This window comes from Muscardinus avellanarius (genome assembly GCF_963383645.1).
Source record: "Muscardinus avellanarius genome assembly, chromosome: 6".
NCBI lineage: Eukaryota > Metazoa > Chordata > Mammalia > Rodentia > Gliridae > Muscardinus > Muscardinus avellanarius.
This window is the reverse complement of record NC_137791.1, coordinates 63,116,220-63,136,054: the sequence shown is the minus strand read 5'-3', so window position 1 is coordinate 63,136,054 and position 19,835 is coordinate 63,116,220. Positions and strand designations below refer to the sequence as shown.

At 39.5% G+C, this 19,835-nt stretch overlaps 1 protein-coding gene across 1 annotated transcript in view; it reads right to left on the bottom strand.

Annotated features, from left to right (window-relative positions):
- Positions 1-19,571, bottom strand: part of FAM13A (family with sequence similarity 13 member A) — a gene marked incomplete at both ends in the record, with an annotated part of 316,801 nt that extends 297,230 nt beyond the window's left edge. The window contains one exon of the mRNA XM_080697200.1: positions 19,497-19,571. Within this exon, the coding sequence (XP_080553326.1) occupies positions 19,497-19,571 (75 nt within the window). The remainder of the gene's footprint in view (positions 1-19,496) is intronic.
- Between the last annotated feature and the right edge of the window lie 264 nt (positions 19,572-19,835).

Sequence of the window (19,835 nt, the reverse complement as noted above, 5' to 3'; positions counted from 1 at the left end):
AATAAATATAACTAGTGCTGGGCATATAGCTCGGAAATAGAATTCCCCTGAGTTTAAACCTCCAACATTATAATCAACAAATCAATCAATAAAAAAAATACAACTATCTTTAAATATTCATAGAAAAATGGTTTGAGATTCTAAAAATCTACATGCATTTTTTTTTTTTTTTTGGTGGTACTGGGATTCCTGGAAACCCTTCTACCTCCGGGCTACACTCCCACACCTATTTTGTCTACTTTTTTATTTGGAAACAGGGTCTCTTAAGCCGGCGCGGTTGGCTTCGAACCTACGGGATCCTCCTGTCTCCGCCTCCCAAGCGCAGGGATTACAAGTGTGCTCCACCAAGCCCAGCTATCTACATGCATTTTTAAATTTAATTTTCCTACTTAACTCATTCATTTATTTACCTAAATGAATTTATACTTACAAATAGTTTGGATCACCAGATTTTTCTGGTGTGCACCTGTAATCCCAGTATTTGGGAGGCTAAGGCAGGAATACAAGTTCAAAGCCAGCCTTGGCAATATAGAGAGTATCTAAGCAACTTTGTGAGACCCTGTTTCCAAATAAAAGCATAATGTAGGGATATAGCTTGAAGGTAGAATGCCTCTGGGTTCTACCCCTAGTAACACACACACACACACACACACACACACACACACACACACACACAGCTTGGATCACCTAGTGTCATTTTTTAAATTAAGTTCAATTCATATCTATAATGAATCCCTTAAAATATATTAAAGGAATTTCCCTATCTATTTAATATTACTGAAACATTAAAAAACTATAAAATAAATTCAATAAAATTCGTGTGACTGTGATCACTTCTCTAAAATACAGATTAAGATGAGAATAAAGAAAAGTAACACAGAGAGAAGACCTGTAAATAGGCTTTGTACCTGCCCAAATGGTAGAGATGGGGCAGAAGGCCTATGGCTGTCCTTGTACCAGCCTGTAGGACAGGCTCCTACAAATGTGCATTACCTTAAAGACAGCACACTTTAAAGAAGAGCTGTGCAGGGCTCAACTGCACAGTACCTGCAAGGACCACAAGGTGGCAGACAGCGGACACATCAGGAAGATGTTTCCTATAGTGGGAGCAGGCTTCTGAGGAAAAGGCAGCAGGGAGGGCTCTGGGCAGGTAGCTTCTGAGAGACAAAGGATGGTGGGCTTGCTGAGGCCGCGTAGTAACAGTGCAGTCCTCTGCATCACTGCAGGAGGGGGTCTCTGAGCTGTGAACCTTGGAAGGCAGCCTTGGCCTCTCCTGCTACATCACCGAGGAACTCTTAGTACCAATTCCACAAAACCACATCTCTCTCAAATATGAAGAAGGAAAAAGGAACATGGCCAGACTCTGTACAGAAACAATATTCTTAAAAAGTATTTAAAAGCCTGTAATCCCAGTACTTGAGAGGCTGAGACAGGAGGACAGAAGGTTTGAGGCCACTCTCAGCAACTTAGCAAGATACTCATCAGCAAGTTAGTAAGACCATGTTTCAAAATGAAAAATAAAATTGGGCTGGAGTTACAGCTCAGAGGTAGAATGCCCCTGGGTCCATCCTGAGTACCAACCAAACCAAACAAAAAACTTTCACAGCTTACCTGCAACAACTTGGTCAGAAAAATGGTGATAAGAAGCAGATGAGACTTACACAAACTTATCAAAGTGAATCACTGTGCTGAGCATGGGAAGGAGGGAAGGGGGAAGCAATAGGCTAAATGACAGCTGTGTGTATGCATGCCTCTACCACCCTGAACTTCATCAGGATGTATGATTACAATGCACCAATAAAATAAAAAGGAGAATTATAATGTACATTTTTAAAAAGTTAATAAAGGACATGACACAAAAACACAAGCAACAACAATGGTAAAGAGATAAAGAAGAAAATATCAAAATTAAAGAACATGCATCAAAAGAAACATGAATAGTGGAAAGGAAACTTAATAGAAAATATTTGAGTCTTATGTGAGGAAGGATTAACACCTAGAATAGGTAAAGAACTTCTGTAATGCAGCAACAGCAATGAAACAACCCTCTTCAAAAACAGACAAAAAGTCTTCAACAGACATTTCTTCAAATACATATAAAGGGCCAGTAAGCACGTGAAAAGTTGCTCAATCGCCAATCCTAAGGAAAATGCAGATCACAGGACAACATTGCATACTCATGGGGATGGCATTATCAAACAATAGCAACAACAGAAAATCACAAGTACTGGTTAGGATGTGAAAAAATTGGCACCCCTGTGCATTGCTGGGCTGCTGGCAATGTAAAATGGAATAGCTGCCATAGAAGCAGGTGATTCCTCAAAAACTAGACATAGAATCACACCATGTGATCAGTAGCTCCATCTCTGGGTAGACAAAACAGGGACTTAAATGGATATTTGTGCACCAGTGTTCACAGCAGCATTATTCACAATAGCCCCAAAGTAGAGACAACCCAGATGCCCATCAGTGAAGGGATAAACAAGTGTGTCATGTGCACACAGTGGAATATTAATCAGCCTTAAGAAAGGAATAAACTTTTTATACATGCTACAACATGAATGAACTTGAAAATACTATAGATACTAAATGAAATAAGAAAAACACAAGGACAAAAAAAGATATGTGACTTATATGAGCTGTCTAGGCTGGGCACGTTCACAGATGCAGAAGGGAGGTAACAATGGTTACCAGGGGGCAGGGTGGGGGGGTGGGATGTTTCTAGTTACACTGGGGAAGATGGAAAAGATGTGGAGATGAACAGCAGCGATGTGAATCTATATCACGTCACTGGATCATACGAAGAAAAAGTTAAAAGGGCAAATTTTATGTTGTGTATAGTTTTACCACAGTAAGTTAATAAATTGATCTCAATAATACATGAACACAGATACAAAAACTTAGAAAACAGATGAGCAGACAGTAGGAGAATGTGAAATAGAGACTGGCGGAACTCAGGAAAGAAAGAAAAGAAAAAGATGAAATGAAAACATTTCAGAAGAAAAGGCTTGATTGTGAAGAGCACAAAGGACATAAATGAGAAAAGTAGATATAATGAAACATTTTGAACATCACAAGCATTTAAGAGATAACTACAAAAAGCAGTTAAATGAAACCAAATATGCGTGAATGTGTCATGAAGTCCCCAAAGAAGATAGCCAGGCAATGGAATAGAAGATTAAAATATGTAATTCATAAAAATTTCTTTTAAGTAGAGGTAGCCTTGATTATACATATTCAAAGGAATATCATGGCCCAAAAACAGTCCACAAAAAGACATAGTAGGAAATTATTAGACCAAAAACAAAGAAAGAATCCACTGGAAAGCCATGCAAAAATTGTGTCACTGTAAGCCAGGCATGGTGGCTCACACGATTAATCCTAGTACGTGGGAGACTGAGACAGTCGGATCACAGGTTTAAGGCAAACGTATGGTAACTTAGTGAGACTCTATTTCAAAATAAAAAAACAAAATGCCTGGGGTGTAGTGGTAGAACGCCCCCCCCCCGGGTTCAATCCCCAGTACCATAGGGGAAAAAATGTGTCACTATTAACAAGCAAGACAAGAGTAGCCTCAAACTAATTGTTATGGTTTGAATACAGAATATCCAGAATATGCCCCTGAAAACCTCATGCATTGACAATCCAAAAATATTCAAAGGTGAAACAATTAGATTAAGCCTTTCATCTCAGTAGTGCAGAAATCCCTTGATGGATTAATCATATGAATGGGTTTACTGAGTGATACCTGTAGGCAGGTGGGGCACAGCTGGAGGAAGGGGCTCACTGTGGTGTGGCACTGGGGACTCCACCTGTTGGCTTCCTGTCTTACTCTGTTCCCACTACCTTGCCACGAAGTCTGCTCTATGGTTCCTGCCTGGGGGCCCACTGACCAAGGATTGGACCTCTGAAATGTGAACTAAATACACCTTTCCTCCGCTAAGTTGTGCTTGTTGGGTATTTTGGTCACAGTGATGAAAAAGCTGACTTATAGACAGCAATATTTAACACCAGAAGACAATAGAATAAGACTTGGAAATTTTTTTTTTTTTTTTTTTTTTTTTGGTGGTACTGGGATTCCTGGAAGCCCTTCTACCTCCGGGCTACACTCCCAGACCTATTTTTACATTTTTATTTGGAAACAGGGTCTCCTAAGCCAGCGCGCGTGGCTGGCTTTGAACCCGCGTGATCCTCCTGTCTCTGCCTCCCAAGCGCGGGGATTACAAGCGTGCGCCACCACGCCCAGCAAGACTTGGAAAATTTTAAGGAAAGAAAATATGAGACAAATTTAGTGACCAGCCAAAAGGCTAAGAAAATACCATACACATGAACTTTCCTTGAGAAAATGACTAGATAACAAACTTTAACCAAATGGCAAGTATCTGGAAGATTTTGATAGATGGACCAGCACGGAAATTAAACAAAAAATAAAATAAAATATAAATATGCTGTATAGAGAAGAAATGAGAACCAGAACAATAGTACTCAAAAAAGAAGAAGTAGGGTTGAAACATTTTCAGACTTTAGAAGAGCTGCCACGTGGTTCAGAGAACAGAACTAAGAAAGTAAGTGGTGGTTACTGGGAGACAGATTTTAAGATATACAAAAAAAAAAAAAAGAAATAACATTCTCTTCTAAAGATGGGATGGATTTCTTAGAAGGTGATGAAGTTTCTAGTAATCAAAGACAGGAAAAATAATATGATATATTTTGTCATCTATTCATAGAAGTATGGAAAGGGACCTGGGGATTGAACCCAGGGACATTCTACTTCTAGCTACACCTCCAGTCCTGTTTGATTTTTATTTTGAAACAGGGTCTTGACAATTTGATGAGAGTCTCACTACTTACTGAGGCTATCTTTAAACCTGCAATCCTCCTGTCTCAGCCTCCCAAGTACTGGGATTATAGGCACGTGCCACCACACTCAGCCTATTCACATAAATTTTTTTTTTAAAGGAAAACTGATGTTAATAAAAACAGAGGTAGGATATAAAGTAGTTCAAATTTTCTTAGTGCAGTCTGGCAATGCCCAGCAAAAGCTGGGGTTCCCTCCAGCCAGGGCTCCACACACAAGATGCAAGCACATGACAGGACCTTGTCTTATGCCAATGGACCCTCAAGATGTTCACAGTATACTGTTATTTGGTACAGAGGAGAAAGCCATGAACACTGATGTCAAGCATCCTCTTTTTTTTTTTTTTTGGTACTGGGGATGGAACCCAGAGGCTTTCTACTTCCAATCTATACTCCCAGACCCATTTTATATTTTATTTAGAAACAGGGTCTCACTAAGTTGCTGAGAGCCTAAGTAGCTGAGGCTGGCTTCGAACCTGCGTGATCCTCCTGTCTCAGCCTCCCAAACGCGGGGATTACAAGCGTGTGCCACCACGTCCAACTAAGCATCTTGTTTCTGTAACTTTATATGATCACAGTAAAACTATAGAAGGACATACACAAAAATAATAAATGTTTTTTTCTGGGTATGGAATCCTGAATGATTGTCATTTTCTCCTTTTACATTATTCATATTTTCAAAATATTATACTCTCAACATACATGACTATTGTTACAAGAAAAACTGCAGGTTACTGCAGAAACTAAATTCTCTATATAAAAGTGAGTCGAGACCTACTGTTCAGTTCCAATGGTAGTGGAGTGAGGAGGTCTACAAAGTTGCTCCTAACACATCTATCTACACCTGGATACAATTTTCAAAAGCACCATCTCTAGGCTCTGGAAATTGATCAAAGGCTAAAAGCAATCAAAGTAAGAAACACTATTGGTAAGAAACTCATGAAGTTTAGTGGGAGTCTTAACCCTTGCCTGGGCCTGCTCTCAATCCCTCCCAACCCCCAGGCTGTTTGGCACAGAGGTGGTACTGAGGGGGAATCAGGGACTTTGAGGGGCGACTTGATTTAGAAAAATGGAAAAAAGTTCCATTCTAGAAGATTGTATATGGATGCTCTTTGACCTACAGTGGGAATACATCCTCATATCGCCACTGAAGTTCACCCCAAGCTAAAAATGCATTCAATACACCTAACCTCCAGAATACCAGAGCTTAGCTGACCTACCTGAAATGTGCTCCAAACACTCATATAACTTACAGTTGGGTAAAACCATTTAACACAAAACTTATCTATAACATATTGACTTATCTCATATGATCTACTGAATACCAGAATTCAGATAGACCCTGAGAACAGGGTGCCTGAGTACTAGCTGTTACTCTGGTGCTCACACTGCTAATAGGAGCTGCAGCTCACGGCTGCTGCCCAGCAGCTCAAGAGTGTATCACACAGCACACCCTAGCTCAGGAAGGGATCAGAATTCAAAATTCGAAGTAGAGTTTCTACTGAATGCCTACAAGCATTTGCACCACCAGAAATTTAAAAAATCCTAAATCTAACCATTATAAGCCAGGAACTGATTATCTGATAAAAAAAAAAACATGTATCTACAACATATAAAAAAGAAACTTTTACAATTCAATCAAAACAAATGACCCAATCAAGAAACAGGCAGAGCCGAGTGCAGTGGCGTCCCACACCTATAATCCCAATACTTGGGAGGCTGAAAAAGGAGGAAAATAGGTTGGCAGCCAGTCTTGGCAGGTTAGCAAGACCCTCAGAAACATAGCAAGACCCTGTTTCAAAATAAGAAAATAAAAAGGACTGAGGGTGTAACTCAATAGTAGAATGCCCCTGGGTTAAATCCCAATTCCCACAAAGGGAGGGTGGCAGAAGACATGAGTAAACATTAGTCAGAAAAGATAAACAAATATACAAATGGCTAATACACCCAACATTATTTGTAATAAAGAAATTAAGACAGGAGTACTAGTTCACTACAATGACTATTAAAAAAAAAATGACCAGCAGTATTATATGCTGGTGAAGATAAAGAAAAACTAAAAGACTCAGACACTGCTGATGGGAATGTACAATGGTACCACTGCTTTTGAAAACATTTTGACAGTTTCTTAAAATGTTAAATGTAAAATTACCATATGATGCAGTAATTCTACTCCCAGGTACTTACCCAAGAGAAAGGGGAACATATATCTACAAAGACCTGTATACAAATGTTCACAGCAGCACTGATCATCATCAACCTTGAAACAAGTGTCTATCGACTAGTGGATAGACAAATTAAACATGGCATTGTCATATAAAAGAGAATCATTCAACAATAGAAAGGAATGAAATACATATGCTATGATACAAGTGAACTTCAAAAACAAAATGCTAGTATAAGAAAACATGCATGATAATATTCATTTCAAATATACAGAAAAGACAAATATGCAAAGACATAAATTACAGTTGTCTAGAGTGGAGTAAGAGGAGGAAAATGGGAACGTGGGAATGAAAATTATTTGGAAATGGGCACAGAGATTTTACTACAGTGATGGAATGTTCCATAATTGGATTGTGATGATGTTTAAATAATTACTAAGTTTAATGAAAATTATACATTTTGAATGGGCATACTTAAGGTATATAAATTATACACAAAATGACTTTTATTAAAATAGAAAAGAAAGTCAACAAGTGCTTGGTAATTCTTTCCCAAAATAAGACTCTATCAGTAGAAGGAATACACTGAAATTACCTGATTTTATAAATATTCTGCATTCTTCAGAATAACAGACTTTATCTCTATAACTAAGGACAAAATAGGGAAGCTCTGGGGTAAGTGGCTAGTACTGCTACAACATGCATAAACACCTAAAACACAGAAACATTTGTGGACAGTTGTAATTTTTTGGCTATTTGGAGAGAAGGGGGACACTCATAATGCCACTGTTTTTTTTTTTTTTTTTTTTTTTTTGGTGGTACTGGGGTTCCTGGAAGCCCTTCTACCTCCGAGATACACTCCCACGGGTTACACTCCCAGACCTATTTTTTAACATTTTTATGTGGAAACAGAGTCTCTTAAGCCAGCGAGGCTGGCTCCGAACCAGCGCGATCCTCCTGTCTCTGCCTCCCAAGCGCGGGGATTACAAGCGTGCGCCACCACACCCAGCAATGCCACTGTTTTTAATCCTTTCTTCACTGTTGACAGTTTAACACAGACAAGGAGGATTCTAAACAGATGGGGACAGTCTTGCAAAAGGCTGCTATGAGTCAAGTCCAAAAATGTTCTTGAAAAGGCTATTCTTGCCATTGTTATTCAACACATTTAGCAGAATGTAAAGTTAAAAACAGAAAGTCCTTTTAATAAAAAATTCAGAGTCTTTTAAAGTTAATAACCTAATATAGTAAAGGAGCTATAGTGTTAAAAATAACTCAGTTATTTATATATAGTTTCAGAAAAGTCAAATGTGATTTAGAATAATGCAGCACTTAAGTACTTGTATACCTCCACGATATGTTTACAACATAAACCACAATAATAAAAATTTCTGATATTACTTATTTATAATTGTAGCTAAAAATTGCCTTTGTGTATATATGTGTGTGTGGTACTAGGAATTGAACTCAAGGCCTCCTGCATGATAAGCATGTGATCTGCCATGAGCTATAGCTCCAGCCCATAAAAATTGCTTCTTAAGTATTAAAAAAAATCTGTAGAACTTAACATAAATTCATTTCTTACAAGAAAATTTTACATCAAAATTCCCCATGAACAACTTTTTCTTCTGGCGTATCATTTCCATTGCTAGTCTCTACAAAGTTGTTTCTAGACTGAACTGAGTTCTATTGTACAACTCAAGTAGCTTCAATTTTCATACAGTGACATTAACAAACCTATAGTAATACTCTGATATGTTCATTTAAAAAAACTAACATCACTTTCTGATTTGTCAAAACATTAAGTTAAAAGAAAGGGATGACAGAAAAATAGGTTAGAGGTACTATGATGTTCATCTGAAATTAAGTAAATTACTGAATTGGTAGAAAGATATCAGTATTTTTCTAAGAAGACTCTATATAACAATTGAAATAATCTTATCATTCACCTGGCTAAACCTCTAGTGCTTGAGGTTAAGGAATCCCTAACTAAAGCAGGTTTGTGTTAAACTTTCAGTAGTCTAGCAGCTATGAATTCTGGGAGGGACACAATGACTCTAGACCAGTGTGAGTGCCTCTCACATTAGTACTGATGCCATGAAGGAATGCTTATGAGTCGCCCATGACTACTCAGCCTTCTCTTTGGTATTTTTGGTGATGGGACACTGACTACCACCTAAGACAACCAGCTCAGTTACAGACCCTGATTCTACAGCCACTTCTTCTATTGCGCTGGACCTGCCTTGTTACATTCTACCCACTGGGAGGTCTGCCCTGTAAAATTTGCAGTAAAAAATTATTTTCTTTTAGATAGAGGATAATTTCAATATATTTATATATTATACTTTCAAGATATGTCTCCACAAATCAAATACAGCACACACTCAAACTCAGCATTAAGTGCCTTTAAAACTACAAACCAGTTTTTACTTCTTCCACATAGTCCTACCAGTCCATGTTTGCTCAATAGTCTTAATTTTAATCGGTTTTAATGAAAGTAATACATGCATTTCATCACACATCAAACAACATACAAGTGTTTAAACTGAAAAGCCTCAGCCAGCTTTTCGTAGCTATGGCCAAAATACCTGACACTAATGACTCAGGAGGAGGGAAGGTTTGCTCTGGCTCATGGCTGCAGACTTTCGATTCATGTTTAGCTGGCTCTGTTGCTCTGGGCCTTAAGGCAAGGCAGAATATCATGGCAGAAGAAAGTTGCTGAGCTCATGGCAGCCAAGGGAGGAATGAGAGTTTCCAAAGGCATGCCCTCAGCAACCTACTTCCTCCAACCAGGCCCCATCTGCCTACAGTGTCCACCTCTTCCCACTTTTCCATTCAAATGATTAATCTACCAATGGATTAGCCCACTGCTAAGGCCAGAGCCTCACGATCCAGCCACTTCCCCAAAGCCTACCTCTGTACACTGCTGCTTTGGGGATCAAGTCCTCAACACATAAATTTTGATGGTATATCCTAGGTCCAAATTATAACACACTCCATATCCTAGTCCTAATAGTTCTTGTATATCCTTACAGAAATTTTCTGTACACAATTAAGTGCACAGATGTACAGTCTCGTATGTGTTGTGAGAGGAAGAATTACTGCGAGTTGAACCCAGGGCATTTTACCTCTGAGCTACACCCCACTCACCTCTGGTCTTATTTTGTATTTTATTTTGAAACAAGGTCTCACTAAGTTATAGCAGCCCTCCATAAGTCACTAAGGCTTACCTCAAATCTGTAATCCTTCTGTCCCAACCTCCCAAACACTGTGATTACAGGCATGTGCCACCATGCCCAGCTTATCCAGTCTTTATAAAAAAAAAAAAAAAAAATATATATATATATATATATATATATATATATAGAGAGAGAGAGAGAGAGAGAGAGAGAGAGAGAGAGAGAGACAGAGACAGAGAGACAGACAGACAGACAGACAGACAGACACTGTGGGTATAGTTCAGTGGTAGAGCACATGCTTAGCTCTAACTTCAATTCCCAGGACAAAAAAAGGAAGGACAGAAGGAAAGCAGGCAGGCAGAAAGATGATTTTATTATTTATACATGTATGTACCTTGCCTTTGCCATTTAATGGTATATTTTAGATGTCTTTCCATGGGGACACATAAAGATGTTTAATGGTCCACTGTACAGACCCAGTATACTTTAACTCAGGTCTTGCTTATTTACAGGTGTCTAGCTTATTTACAGTTCTTTATGTTAAAATATTACAGAAGTGAACATTTCTGTGTACATTTTTACATGACTGTATGAGCCCTGGGTCACACTATAAGATAGCAAATCATCGTAATTCTGAAGTGGCCTGGATATCAGGGTCACTAGGTGGAGGAGCAATCTTTCAACTTGCATTAAACTCTGATTACTCTGTAAATAAATCTTCATTTCCTTGAGCTGCTGAGATCTAGGGTTTGACTGTCTGGCATTTAGCATTAAAACCTGACAAATACAGATCCTATGCCTCCCTGAGGGCACATTGCACACTGACCAGTCCATACACCATCTGAGATAGGAAGGAAAACATGCAAGCCACCTTCACATGCGATTTTATAGTAAGACAATGCCTATGCTTTTCAGTTGGAGGCTCAAAGGGGAAAGAATACAAAACATTTGCATTTATACTGCTAAACCATGTTGTGCAATTTTCACAAAAAGCATCATTCAAAGACAGAATGCTATTGTAGGTCTGGACTTCAAATGACCAATTCAAAAATAAAGTTTACTTGGTGAAGCATCTAAATGTTAGAGTATGAAATACCCATTTTTTAAAAAAAAAACACTTACTGAGCAACTACTATTGCTTAGCCTTGAGCAAGAGGCAAGAAATGCAAATTAGATATGTCCTCTTCTGATTAAACTTCATAATCAGCTGCTAAGACGCACAGATAATGTTGGGAAGTTGAAAAGCTGGTCAAATATTACCTAAAATCTTGTATCAGGATAGCACACTACTTATTAATGACTAAGATCAGAGTGAAGTCAGTGACAAAAAACAGGACTTTTCAGATTAACAAGGCTCCAAATGAAGTCCATGTTATTTCTAAAATCCAAATAAAAACAGTAATTTTTACATAAATCAAATTTATGCCAGTATTTAGAAAACAGTTACCACAGAGTAAATCCATTCAAATTATTAACCCATCAGTAGATTTCTCCACTGATGAGGTTAGAGCCCTGATTCGTTTCTTTTGCCCTGAATGTTTCTGCATTGCCAACATGTGAGCTTTTCTGGGGGACACTGCACATTCAAACCATAACACCAGACACAGCAGCCCCTTCTCTGAGACTTCTCTGGCACTGTGGGCTGTGATGGAAGTATCAGCCATGATCATCTCTAAATTACCTTCAGGAGGAGAGAGAGAGGTAGATGGCTCTGTAACAGAACAGGCTTTATTGGGATAAAATCTGTGGAAAGGATTCTCCAGGAAAAGATGAAGCCCGTGTCCACTTACATGCTGAGGGTTTAGATAGGTTAATCAGGAGAGAAAATCAAATGCTGGCAAGTAGTTCTTAAGGCAGGAAAGCTGGGGCCCTTGACTAAGAAAGGGACTATCTCAAGGTCCCTTGTGGTTTGTACCAAGCAAGATAAGAGGGAATTCCAATAAGCACAGTATGGGGAGTTTTCCAATGGTGTCTGTACTGTCTAAGGAGAAGTGTTTACAATGTTTTGGGGTGGCAGCTTGGATGATGGAGTCAAGTTTTTGTGAGGCAAAATGATAGAGTAAATTTAAAATGCAATGGGCAAAGGTTATGAAGAGAACAAGGAGTGAGCCAGAGTGCCCAGTGCAGGGTGTCTGGCCAGCGTCCTTACTGGCCAGACATCTACCAAGCTCCTACTTCTGCTGAGATGGTTGGTCCACCTGAAAGTCCTTATCAAACAGTGGCTTGGTCACACCTATAGTGTCCCCCTACCACCTTCAACTGGCTATCTCATTCTTCACAATACGAATAGGCTGAGGACTTCCAGGAAGATGGCGACCGAGAAAAGCAGAGCTTAAGAGCCCCGCTAACAACCAATCTCTATTACCACAAAATCACCGCTTTTCATAGCCAGAAAACACCATCACCAGAGAAACAAAAAAATCACCAGCCCCAGAGAGGAGGGGGTCTCATAACAGAGCTCAGAGCCACAGAGGAGATACCCCGGCCTCACAGGAAGGACGCAGCAGGAGTGCCTTACTGCCGGCGGCAGCGGTGAGCTCAACAGCCCACCAGGCTCCAGAGAGGATCGGCGGACAGCGAGCCGAGGTGAGCCACTGCGGAACAGCCCGGCGGGATTTGGCAGATTTTTCGGCACAGGGAGCATCTAAAGCTCCCAGGGGCTGGGCTCAGCACACCCTGCAGGGACTCAGAGCAGAGCTCAAACCAGAGAAGAAATAGACCAGCCTCACGGCCGAGGGCGCAGCAGCGGCGCCATATTGCCACCAGCGGCAACAGCAGTGAATTCACCGAGTCCAGTACAGCTCCATCTGTGTATTCAACAACAGTGAGTCAAATTGCGGGCCCCAGAGGAGAAATCCCAGTACTGACTCCCAGGGACTTGACCCAGTGGGGGAGTGGCAGTGGCAGAGATATAACACCATAGGAGAACGCGCAACCTGGCACCCCCCACAGTCTAAAGCAGCCTCTATTGACTCCCTGGGTCAGAGACTTTGCGATACAACCCAGTAAAGGAGTAGTGGGGACTGAGATACCACAGACTCGAGATCCAGAGCACCTTAAGTGAAGTCGTAGTGACCCAAGGGAAGAACCTAGAGAAGGCACAAACTCCCGAAATCATGGGAAAGAGGAATAACAATGGAGCAATGAATGCCCACAACCCCACAACATCAGAACCCGATAAAACAGAAATTCAGAGATTTATAGAAGATTAAATCAGGAAAATAACTGTAGAAATAATAGAGGAATTTCGAAAAGAATTCAGAGAGAGCCAAAAAGAGATAAAGGATGCAATTAATGAAGTAAAGGCCTCAATTCAAAGTACAAACAACCGATTAGACCACATGGAGAATAGAATCTCGCTCTTAGAAGATGAGAAATCCAAAAATGAACGCATAGTTTCTAATCTAGAAAAAAATATTCGACAGCAGGAATCTGACATTGAAGAAATATGGGCCCATTTTAAGAGAGCTAACCTAAGAATAATTGGAATAGAGGAGGGAAAAGAAGGTGAAACCAAAGGGATCAACAATCTCTTCAAGGAAGTAATAGCAGAAAATTTTCCAAACATAGAGCAAGAGGTCAATACACAGGTCCAGGAAACTTATAGAACTCCCTTTAGACAGGATCAGAGAAGAGGATCCCCACTCCACTTAATTGTCAAAATGACCAATGTGGAAGCCAACCAGAGAATCTTAAAGGCAACAAAAACAAAGGGCCAAGTGACATTCAGAGGCAAACCAATTAGAATCACTCCAGACTTCCCAAACCAAGTGATGAGAGCCAGAAGGGCTTGGAGTAACTTATTCCAAACTCTGAAAAAAAAAAAAAAAAAAAAAACAACTTCCAGCCAAAAATTTCCTACCCAGCAAAACTTTCTATCAAATTAGATGGAAAAATAAGAAGCTTCCATGACAAACAGAAACTGAAGGAATTTATGTCTCCAAAACCAGCACTAGAGAAAATACTCAAAGAGATTAACTACAAAGAAGAAATAAGTAACACACACCAGAACCAGAGAAACAAGATTTTCCATCCAACAGACAACTGAGATTAGTTATCTGTGGAGATTCATTATTTATGTTAGTCTTATACCTATCTCTAAATTGTATTGTTTGCTTTTATTGTTAATTTTTAGGATTTCTACTTGGAATATTAATATACCTTCAGATATAGCATTTGGAAATATTTTATCCCATTCTATCAGTAACTTTTAACTCTGTTTACATTGTCTTTGGATATACAATATTTTATTTTTTAGGGAGTTTGTATACCCTTTTGTTGCCTGTGCCATTGAAATCATATCCAAAAAATCACTGCCAATTTCAATGTTGTGAGGTTTTATGACCCAGATTTTCTTCTAAAAGTTTATAGTCTTAAGATTTATATTTAGGTCTTTTATCTATTTTGAGTTAATATTTGCATATGAGATTAGGTAAGGGTCCAATTTTATTCTTTTTCATGTAATTATAATTTTTCAACAATATTTAGTTAAAAGATTATTATTTCCACCACCAAATGTTCGTGGAAACCTTGTCAAAAATAACTTGACAATATATGGAAGAATGTATATCTAGGCTTTCATTTTTTTTTTGTTTTTGTTTTTGTTTTTTTTTTGGTGGTACTGGGATTCCTGGAAGCCCTTCTACCTCCGGGCTACACTCCCACGGGCTACACTCCCAGACCTATTTTTTAACTTTATGTGGAAACAGGGTCTCTTAAGCCAGCGAGGCTGGCTCCGAACCAGCGCGATCCTCCTGTCTCAGCCTCCCAAGCGCGGGGATTACAAGCGTGCGCCACCACGCCCGGCTTTCTAGGCTTTCATTTAACTCCAATGGTTTATATATCTGCCTTTAGAACAGTACTACACGGTTTCAATTATTGTAGCTTTATATGGTTTGAAATTAGAAAATATATATCTTCTAGCTTTGTTCTTTTTCAAGATCGTTTTGGTTATCTAGAGTCCATATTCCATATTAGGATAGATTTTTTTCTGAAAAATAAATATATAAATATATGATAGTTTCACCTAAAAAAAAAAAAGAAAAAAATATTCTCTGGTAAGAAAGAAAGCAAAAAGAAATATTGAAATGTTATCTTTAAGTTATCAAAAGCTTGGTATCAGACAAATGAAACTGTTATGTGAGATTATCATTTTTAATTTTGGATAAATTGCTATAATACTAGATGTCAACCACTAAGCCAAGCATGGGAAGGAGGGATGGGGAGGGAATGGGGTGAGGATTGGGTGGGGCTGACTGGGCGATGTGTGCATGTATGTCTACAAAAGTTTTTTGTATCCCACTATGATGTATGAATACAGTGCACCAATAAAAATTTTAAAAAACCAATATGAACAGGCTGATAATTTTTCAAATCTTGATGTTCTGCTTTCTTTCTGACCAACAAGTCCATCTGTAAGTCATTTCTCTCATATTTCATGAGAAGATGTCAGAAGAAACCAGACTACTCCTTCAACACATTACTCAGAAATTGTTTCCACTAAATACCCAATGCCACGGTTCAAAGTTCTACCTTCTACAAACCACCAGCACAGAAAGGCAATTCAGTCCAGCACTCTGCCACTTGGTGTTGAGGATCACATTTCCTCCAATTCCCAATAACACACTCCTCACTTCCTTCTGGAACCTCATCGGAATGGCCTCCACCATTTACAGAAGCATCTGTTCAGGATTACTTAGGCAATCTCTTAGAAGACTGAGGCTTTCTCTACAGCTCTCTCTTTCTGAGCCCTCACCAGAACCGCCCTCATGGTCTGCTTACAGACATGCCAGCTTTTATTAGCACACAACTCAAAATTCCAACAGCTACTATGCAATGCCCAGTCCCAGAGCTGCCTGTGACTTGGGGTACTTGCTGCAGCAGCACACCCCATTCTCAATAGAGATTTCTTAGTCAATTCAGGCTGCTATCAAGCGATTACCATAAATTGGGTGTCATATTAACAATAGAAATGTATTTCTCAAAGTTCTGGGGTCTGGAAAGTTCAAGATCAAGGTGGCACCAGTTTTGATGTCTAGGGGGGCTTACCACATGCTTCACATGGCCATCTTTATGCTGTGTCTTGACATGGTGAAAGGGGAGAACTCTTTTCTCTTCAGCCACTTATAAGCATGTTAATCTTATGAAGGCTTTCACAATCAGGACTAAACACCTCCTAAAGGGTCTACCTCAAAATACCATTACACTGGGAACTAGACTTCAACATATGAATTTGGAGGAGACATGAACATTCAATCTATGGGACAGGCATACTTAACACAGACAATTGTAAAGAAGAGCCAAGTCAGCACCCAACATTTATGGGGTACCAGATGTTCATAACTTTAGTGACTTACCCATTTGGGCTCCAAGCATTCTTGGCTTGAGACACACAGATGAAAATCCACACCTGTTCAGAAGCATATTGGCAAGAGGCAATTTTATCCAGACAATTGAGCAAGCTATGCTGGTTCCAGACACTTTCCCTCACTGGGACCCTACTCACAGTCATGCTGGTCCTCAGAAATATGCATGATCAGAAAAGGCTGACATGGCAGAAAAAAACAAAAGGGTCCAGAGAGTAGAACATTAAGTAACACAGGGTTCAGAGTCCCTTCCTTCCACTTACATACCCTTTTTAAGTAAGTAAAACATGCTACCCCATCCTTTCCTCCTTGCTAGGTTTTAGGTTGATAAAATAAATCCTATGAATGGAATGAGTTAATTTGGTACATTCTGTCCTATGACCATATGTCCCTGCTCTCACTCTGGGATGTGTGGATGGCAACTGATGGCACCAGGTGGTAAGGCTCCAGGAACAGAGGTCCTTGAATTAAAGAGAATGGCTACAAGGCCATCACTGGAGTTGTCAGCACCAGCTAACTCGGAAGGGGTACATTGTTGGGCCCTGATAACAACCCAGAGTACTGATCTGCAAATTCAGTCACAGATTTGATACTTCAACTTGCCCACAAATTAGAACATTCAGAGTATCAGAACCTACACACATGCACCATGGCTCCCCTCCTTCTCCATCCACAAGGATGCACAAACACCACTCTCCACCCAGCACCCTTCAAGTGTGAGGGCCTTGGATAAAGAGGGGGAGGGTTCACCTGAGAGAACTAAGTCGACCAAAAGCAACACTTAAAGTTAGAAGAGATGAAGCCAGCAGGAACTGGCAAGCATAATTCCCCACCTTTCCAGAGGGTGGGTGGTTTACTGAAGAAAAATAGATTTGTTACAGTAAAGCAAATATATCCTATCTGCACATATGAGTGGTTATGTAAGTAAGTATATTTGTGAGCCTGCTACCTTAGTGCTAGAAGCTAAATTCCATAGCACTACTGATAAAAGGAGTTATGTAAAATGACTGAGGACAAGAAAGCTGACCACCTGCTTTAGAAACAGTATCCCACTTCAAGGTCTGTATCACATGCATACACACACCCCCACACACAGTATAAACATCTGTGCACTGTTATTGTCTATGAAGAACGACTCTTTTCAGCAGCAGGACACATGAGCAGTTGCTTCATATGACATATGTCTACACAGAGAAGCTCCAATTAAGCAGTATATCGGCTCATGAATATTTATTATTGTGTGACACTATTTGTGGCAGAAAAGTAAAGCTTAAGAAAAAAAGTTTCCTGTTCTTCAAAAGCTATCTGTTTCTGTACATCTCATGAAAACATTAAGTATTTCCTCCTCCAGTATAACTGGGGCACAGCTCAATCAACACTAACCAAAAGTTGAAGGTAGGAATGATTAACAATTACTCATCTACCACAGGGCATAATCTCTTCAACAGCGTGATGTTTATGTCAGCCTTACATGACATTTTGCACATGCTTTGGATATAAACTGCAAGGAAATATGGAATCAGACTGCATTTCAGTCAAAGTAGAGAACCCTGTATTGCAGGTGGAACATAAAGTAGGAAGCCTCTAATCAGACAATCAGAGGTGACAACTAATCTGCATGACAAGTAGGTCACACGGCTGCCTCCTGGACACATCTTCATGTCTAAAGTACTTCTTTTATAAAGATGGGGAAATGGAAGATGAGTCTCTATAGTAAAACCAAAGTCAGTGTCCTATGGACAGGTAAATCAGAGTTAGAAAGAAAATCTTTGGAGTATTAAAGAGAACACTGCCTGTTTATCTAGAAGCTCCAAGCCTGGGGGCTGAAAGGAGCGACAGGCACACAGGATGCTGAAAAGGGCTGAGCCTGTAGAGAAGAGTCATCCTGCAGGTTTACTCAAAAAAACATAATCTGTGAGGTTGGTCCACTGTCTGGTGACCATTCAAGTTCTATGTGTCAAAATTGTCCAGCTATTTTTATATATTTCTGGATGCCAACATAACCTACAACAAATTACAGCTCTTTCTGAACCTTAAACAAATAAATAGGATGACTTGAATGTGATTTAAAAAAACCAAGTCACCTTAACGAGATAATAATAAAGAATATACTATTTCTAATTTAGTATTTTTAGAAACAAAATGTTCTCTTGGAATATAATATAGACTTGAAATCTAAACATACACGATTAACATATATATGACTATATAGACATAAGCATGTCCTTAATACTAAAATAAAAATTTAAATGATAGCTTTCAATAAATTGTATCATTGACAATAACTATTTTTTGCAAAAAGTTTTGAATAAGCACCAGCACTATTTAAAAATTTATGAAATTTAGCCTTAGAAATGTGCACATTTTCCATAAATTTTTTAAGTGTTACTTACTGATGCTACTATAACAACCAGAAGTTTCTACAAAGAAAGATTTACAGACATTTATCACCCAGGGTTTTACAGCATCGCTTTCCGTAACCTTTCTGAAACAAAAATTCCAGAATTACTGAAGGAAGGAATGTACAATTTAAAAGTTTTGTATACATATTCAGCGATAATTCACAGTTCTTTTAATTCTTGCTCAGGCTTACCACAAGAGTTTTCTAACGACTAAGATTAAGCACTTATATTTAATCCTTGAAGAAGAAAAAAAGCTGAAAACACTGGAGAGTGAAGCAAATTCCTTTAATTCAACCAACTGGAACAAGCATCTCCCTTCACCTTTTTTGGAAACTTAAAGTGAACAAAAGTGCTGGACGCCACCCAAAATACTGCTTAATATTCAACTGAATGGATAGAAATTTAAAGGACAAACCCTCCCCCATCCTGTGGACGTAAAAACAAAGTTCCACAAACATCTCCCCAGAATCAGAAGGACAAGGAAGCGGCCTCTCCTGAGGCACCTCAGCGCCAGGGAAGGCCTGTACTCACACAGATGGCCAGCGCTCCTGCCCCCATCCTCTCAGGAAGTGTCTGCAAGAACTGATGAAGACCAGACGAGAACATCAAGGAGACGGCAGGACCTGAAAATTTCTCTCCATGCATAAGCTTGGATTTGAAAACCAGCTCCTACTCCGAAGGCCGCAGGGTGGGAGAGAAAGAGCTCCAAACATCTTAGGAAGTGTGTCTCTGCTTCTCCTTCGGTGAAGCCCACATGGCTGGGAGGCCGGCCTGGAGTTGAAATTTGATCCAGAGCGTCAGTGTTGGCAAGCAGGGGAGTCACGTGACTCGGGTCTGAAGTCCCAGATATCCTCTTCTTAAACCTGCCTT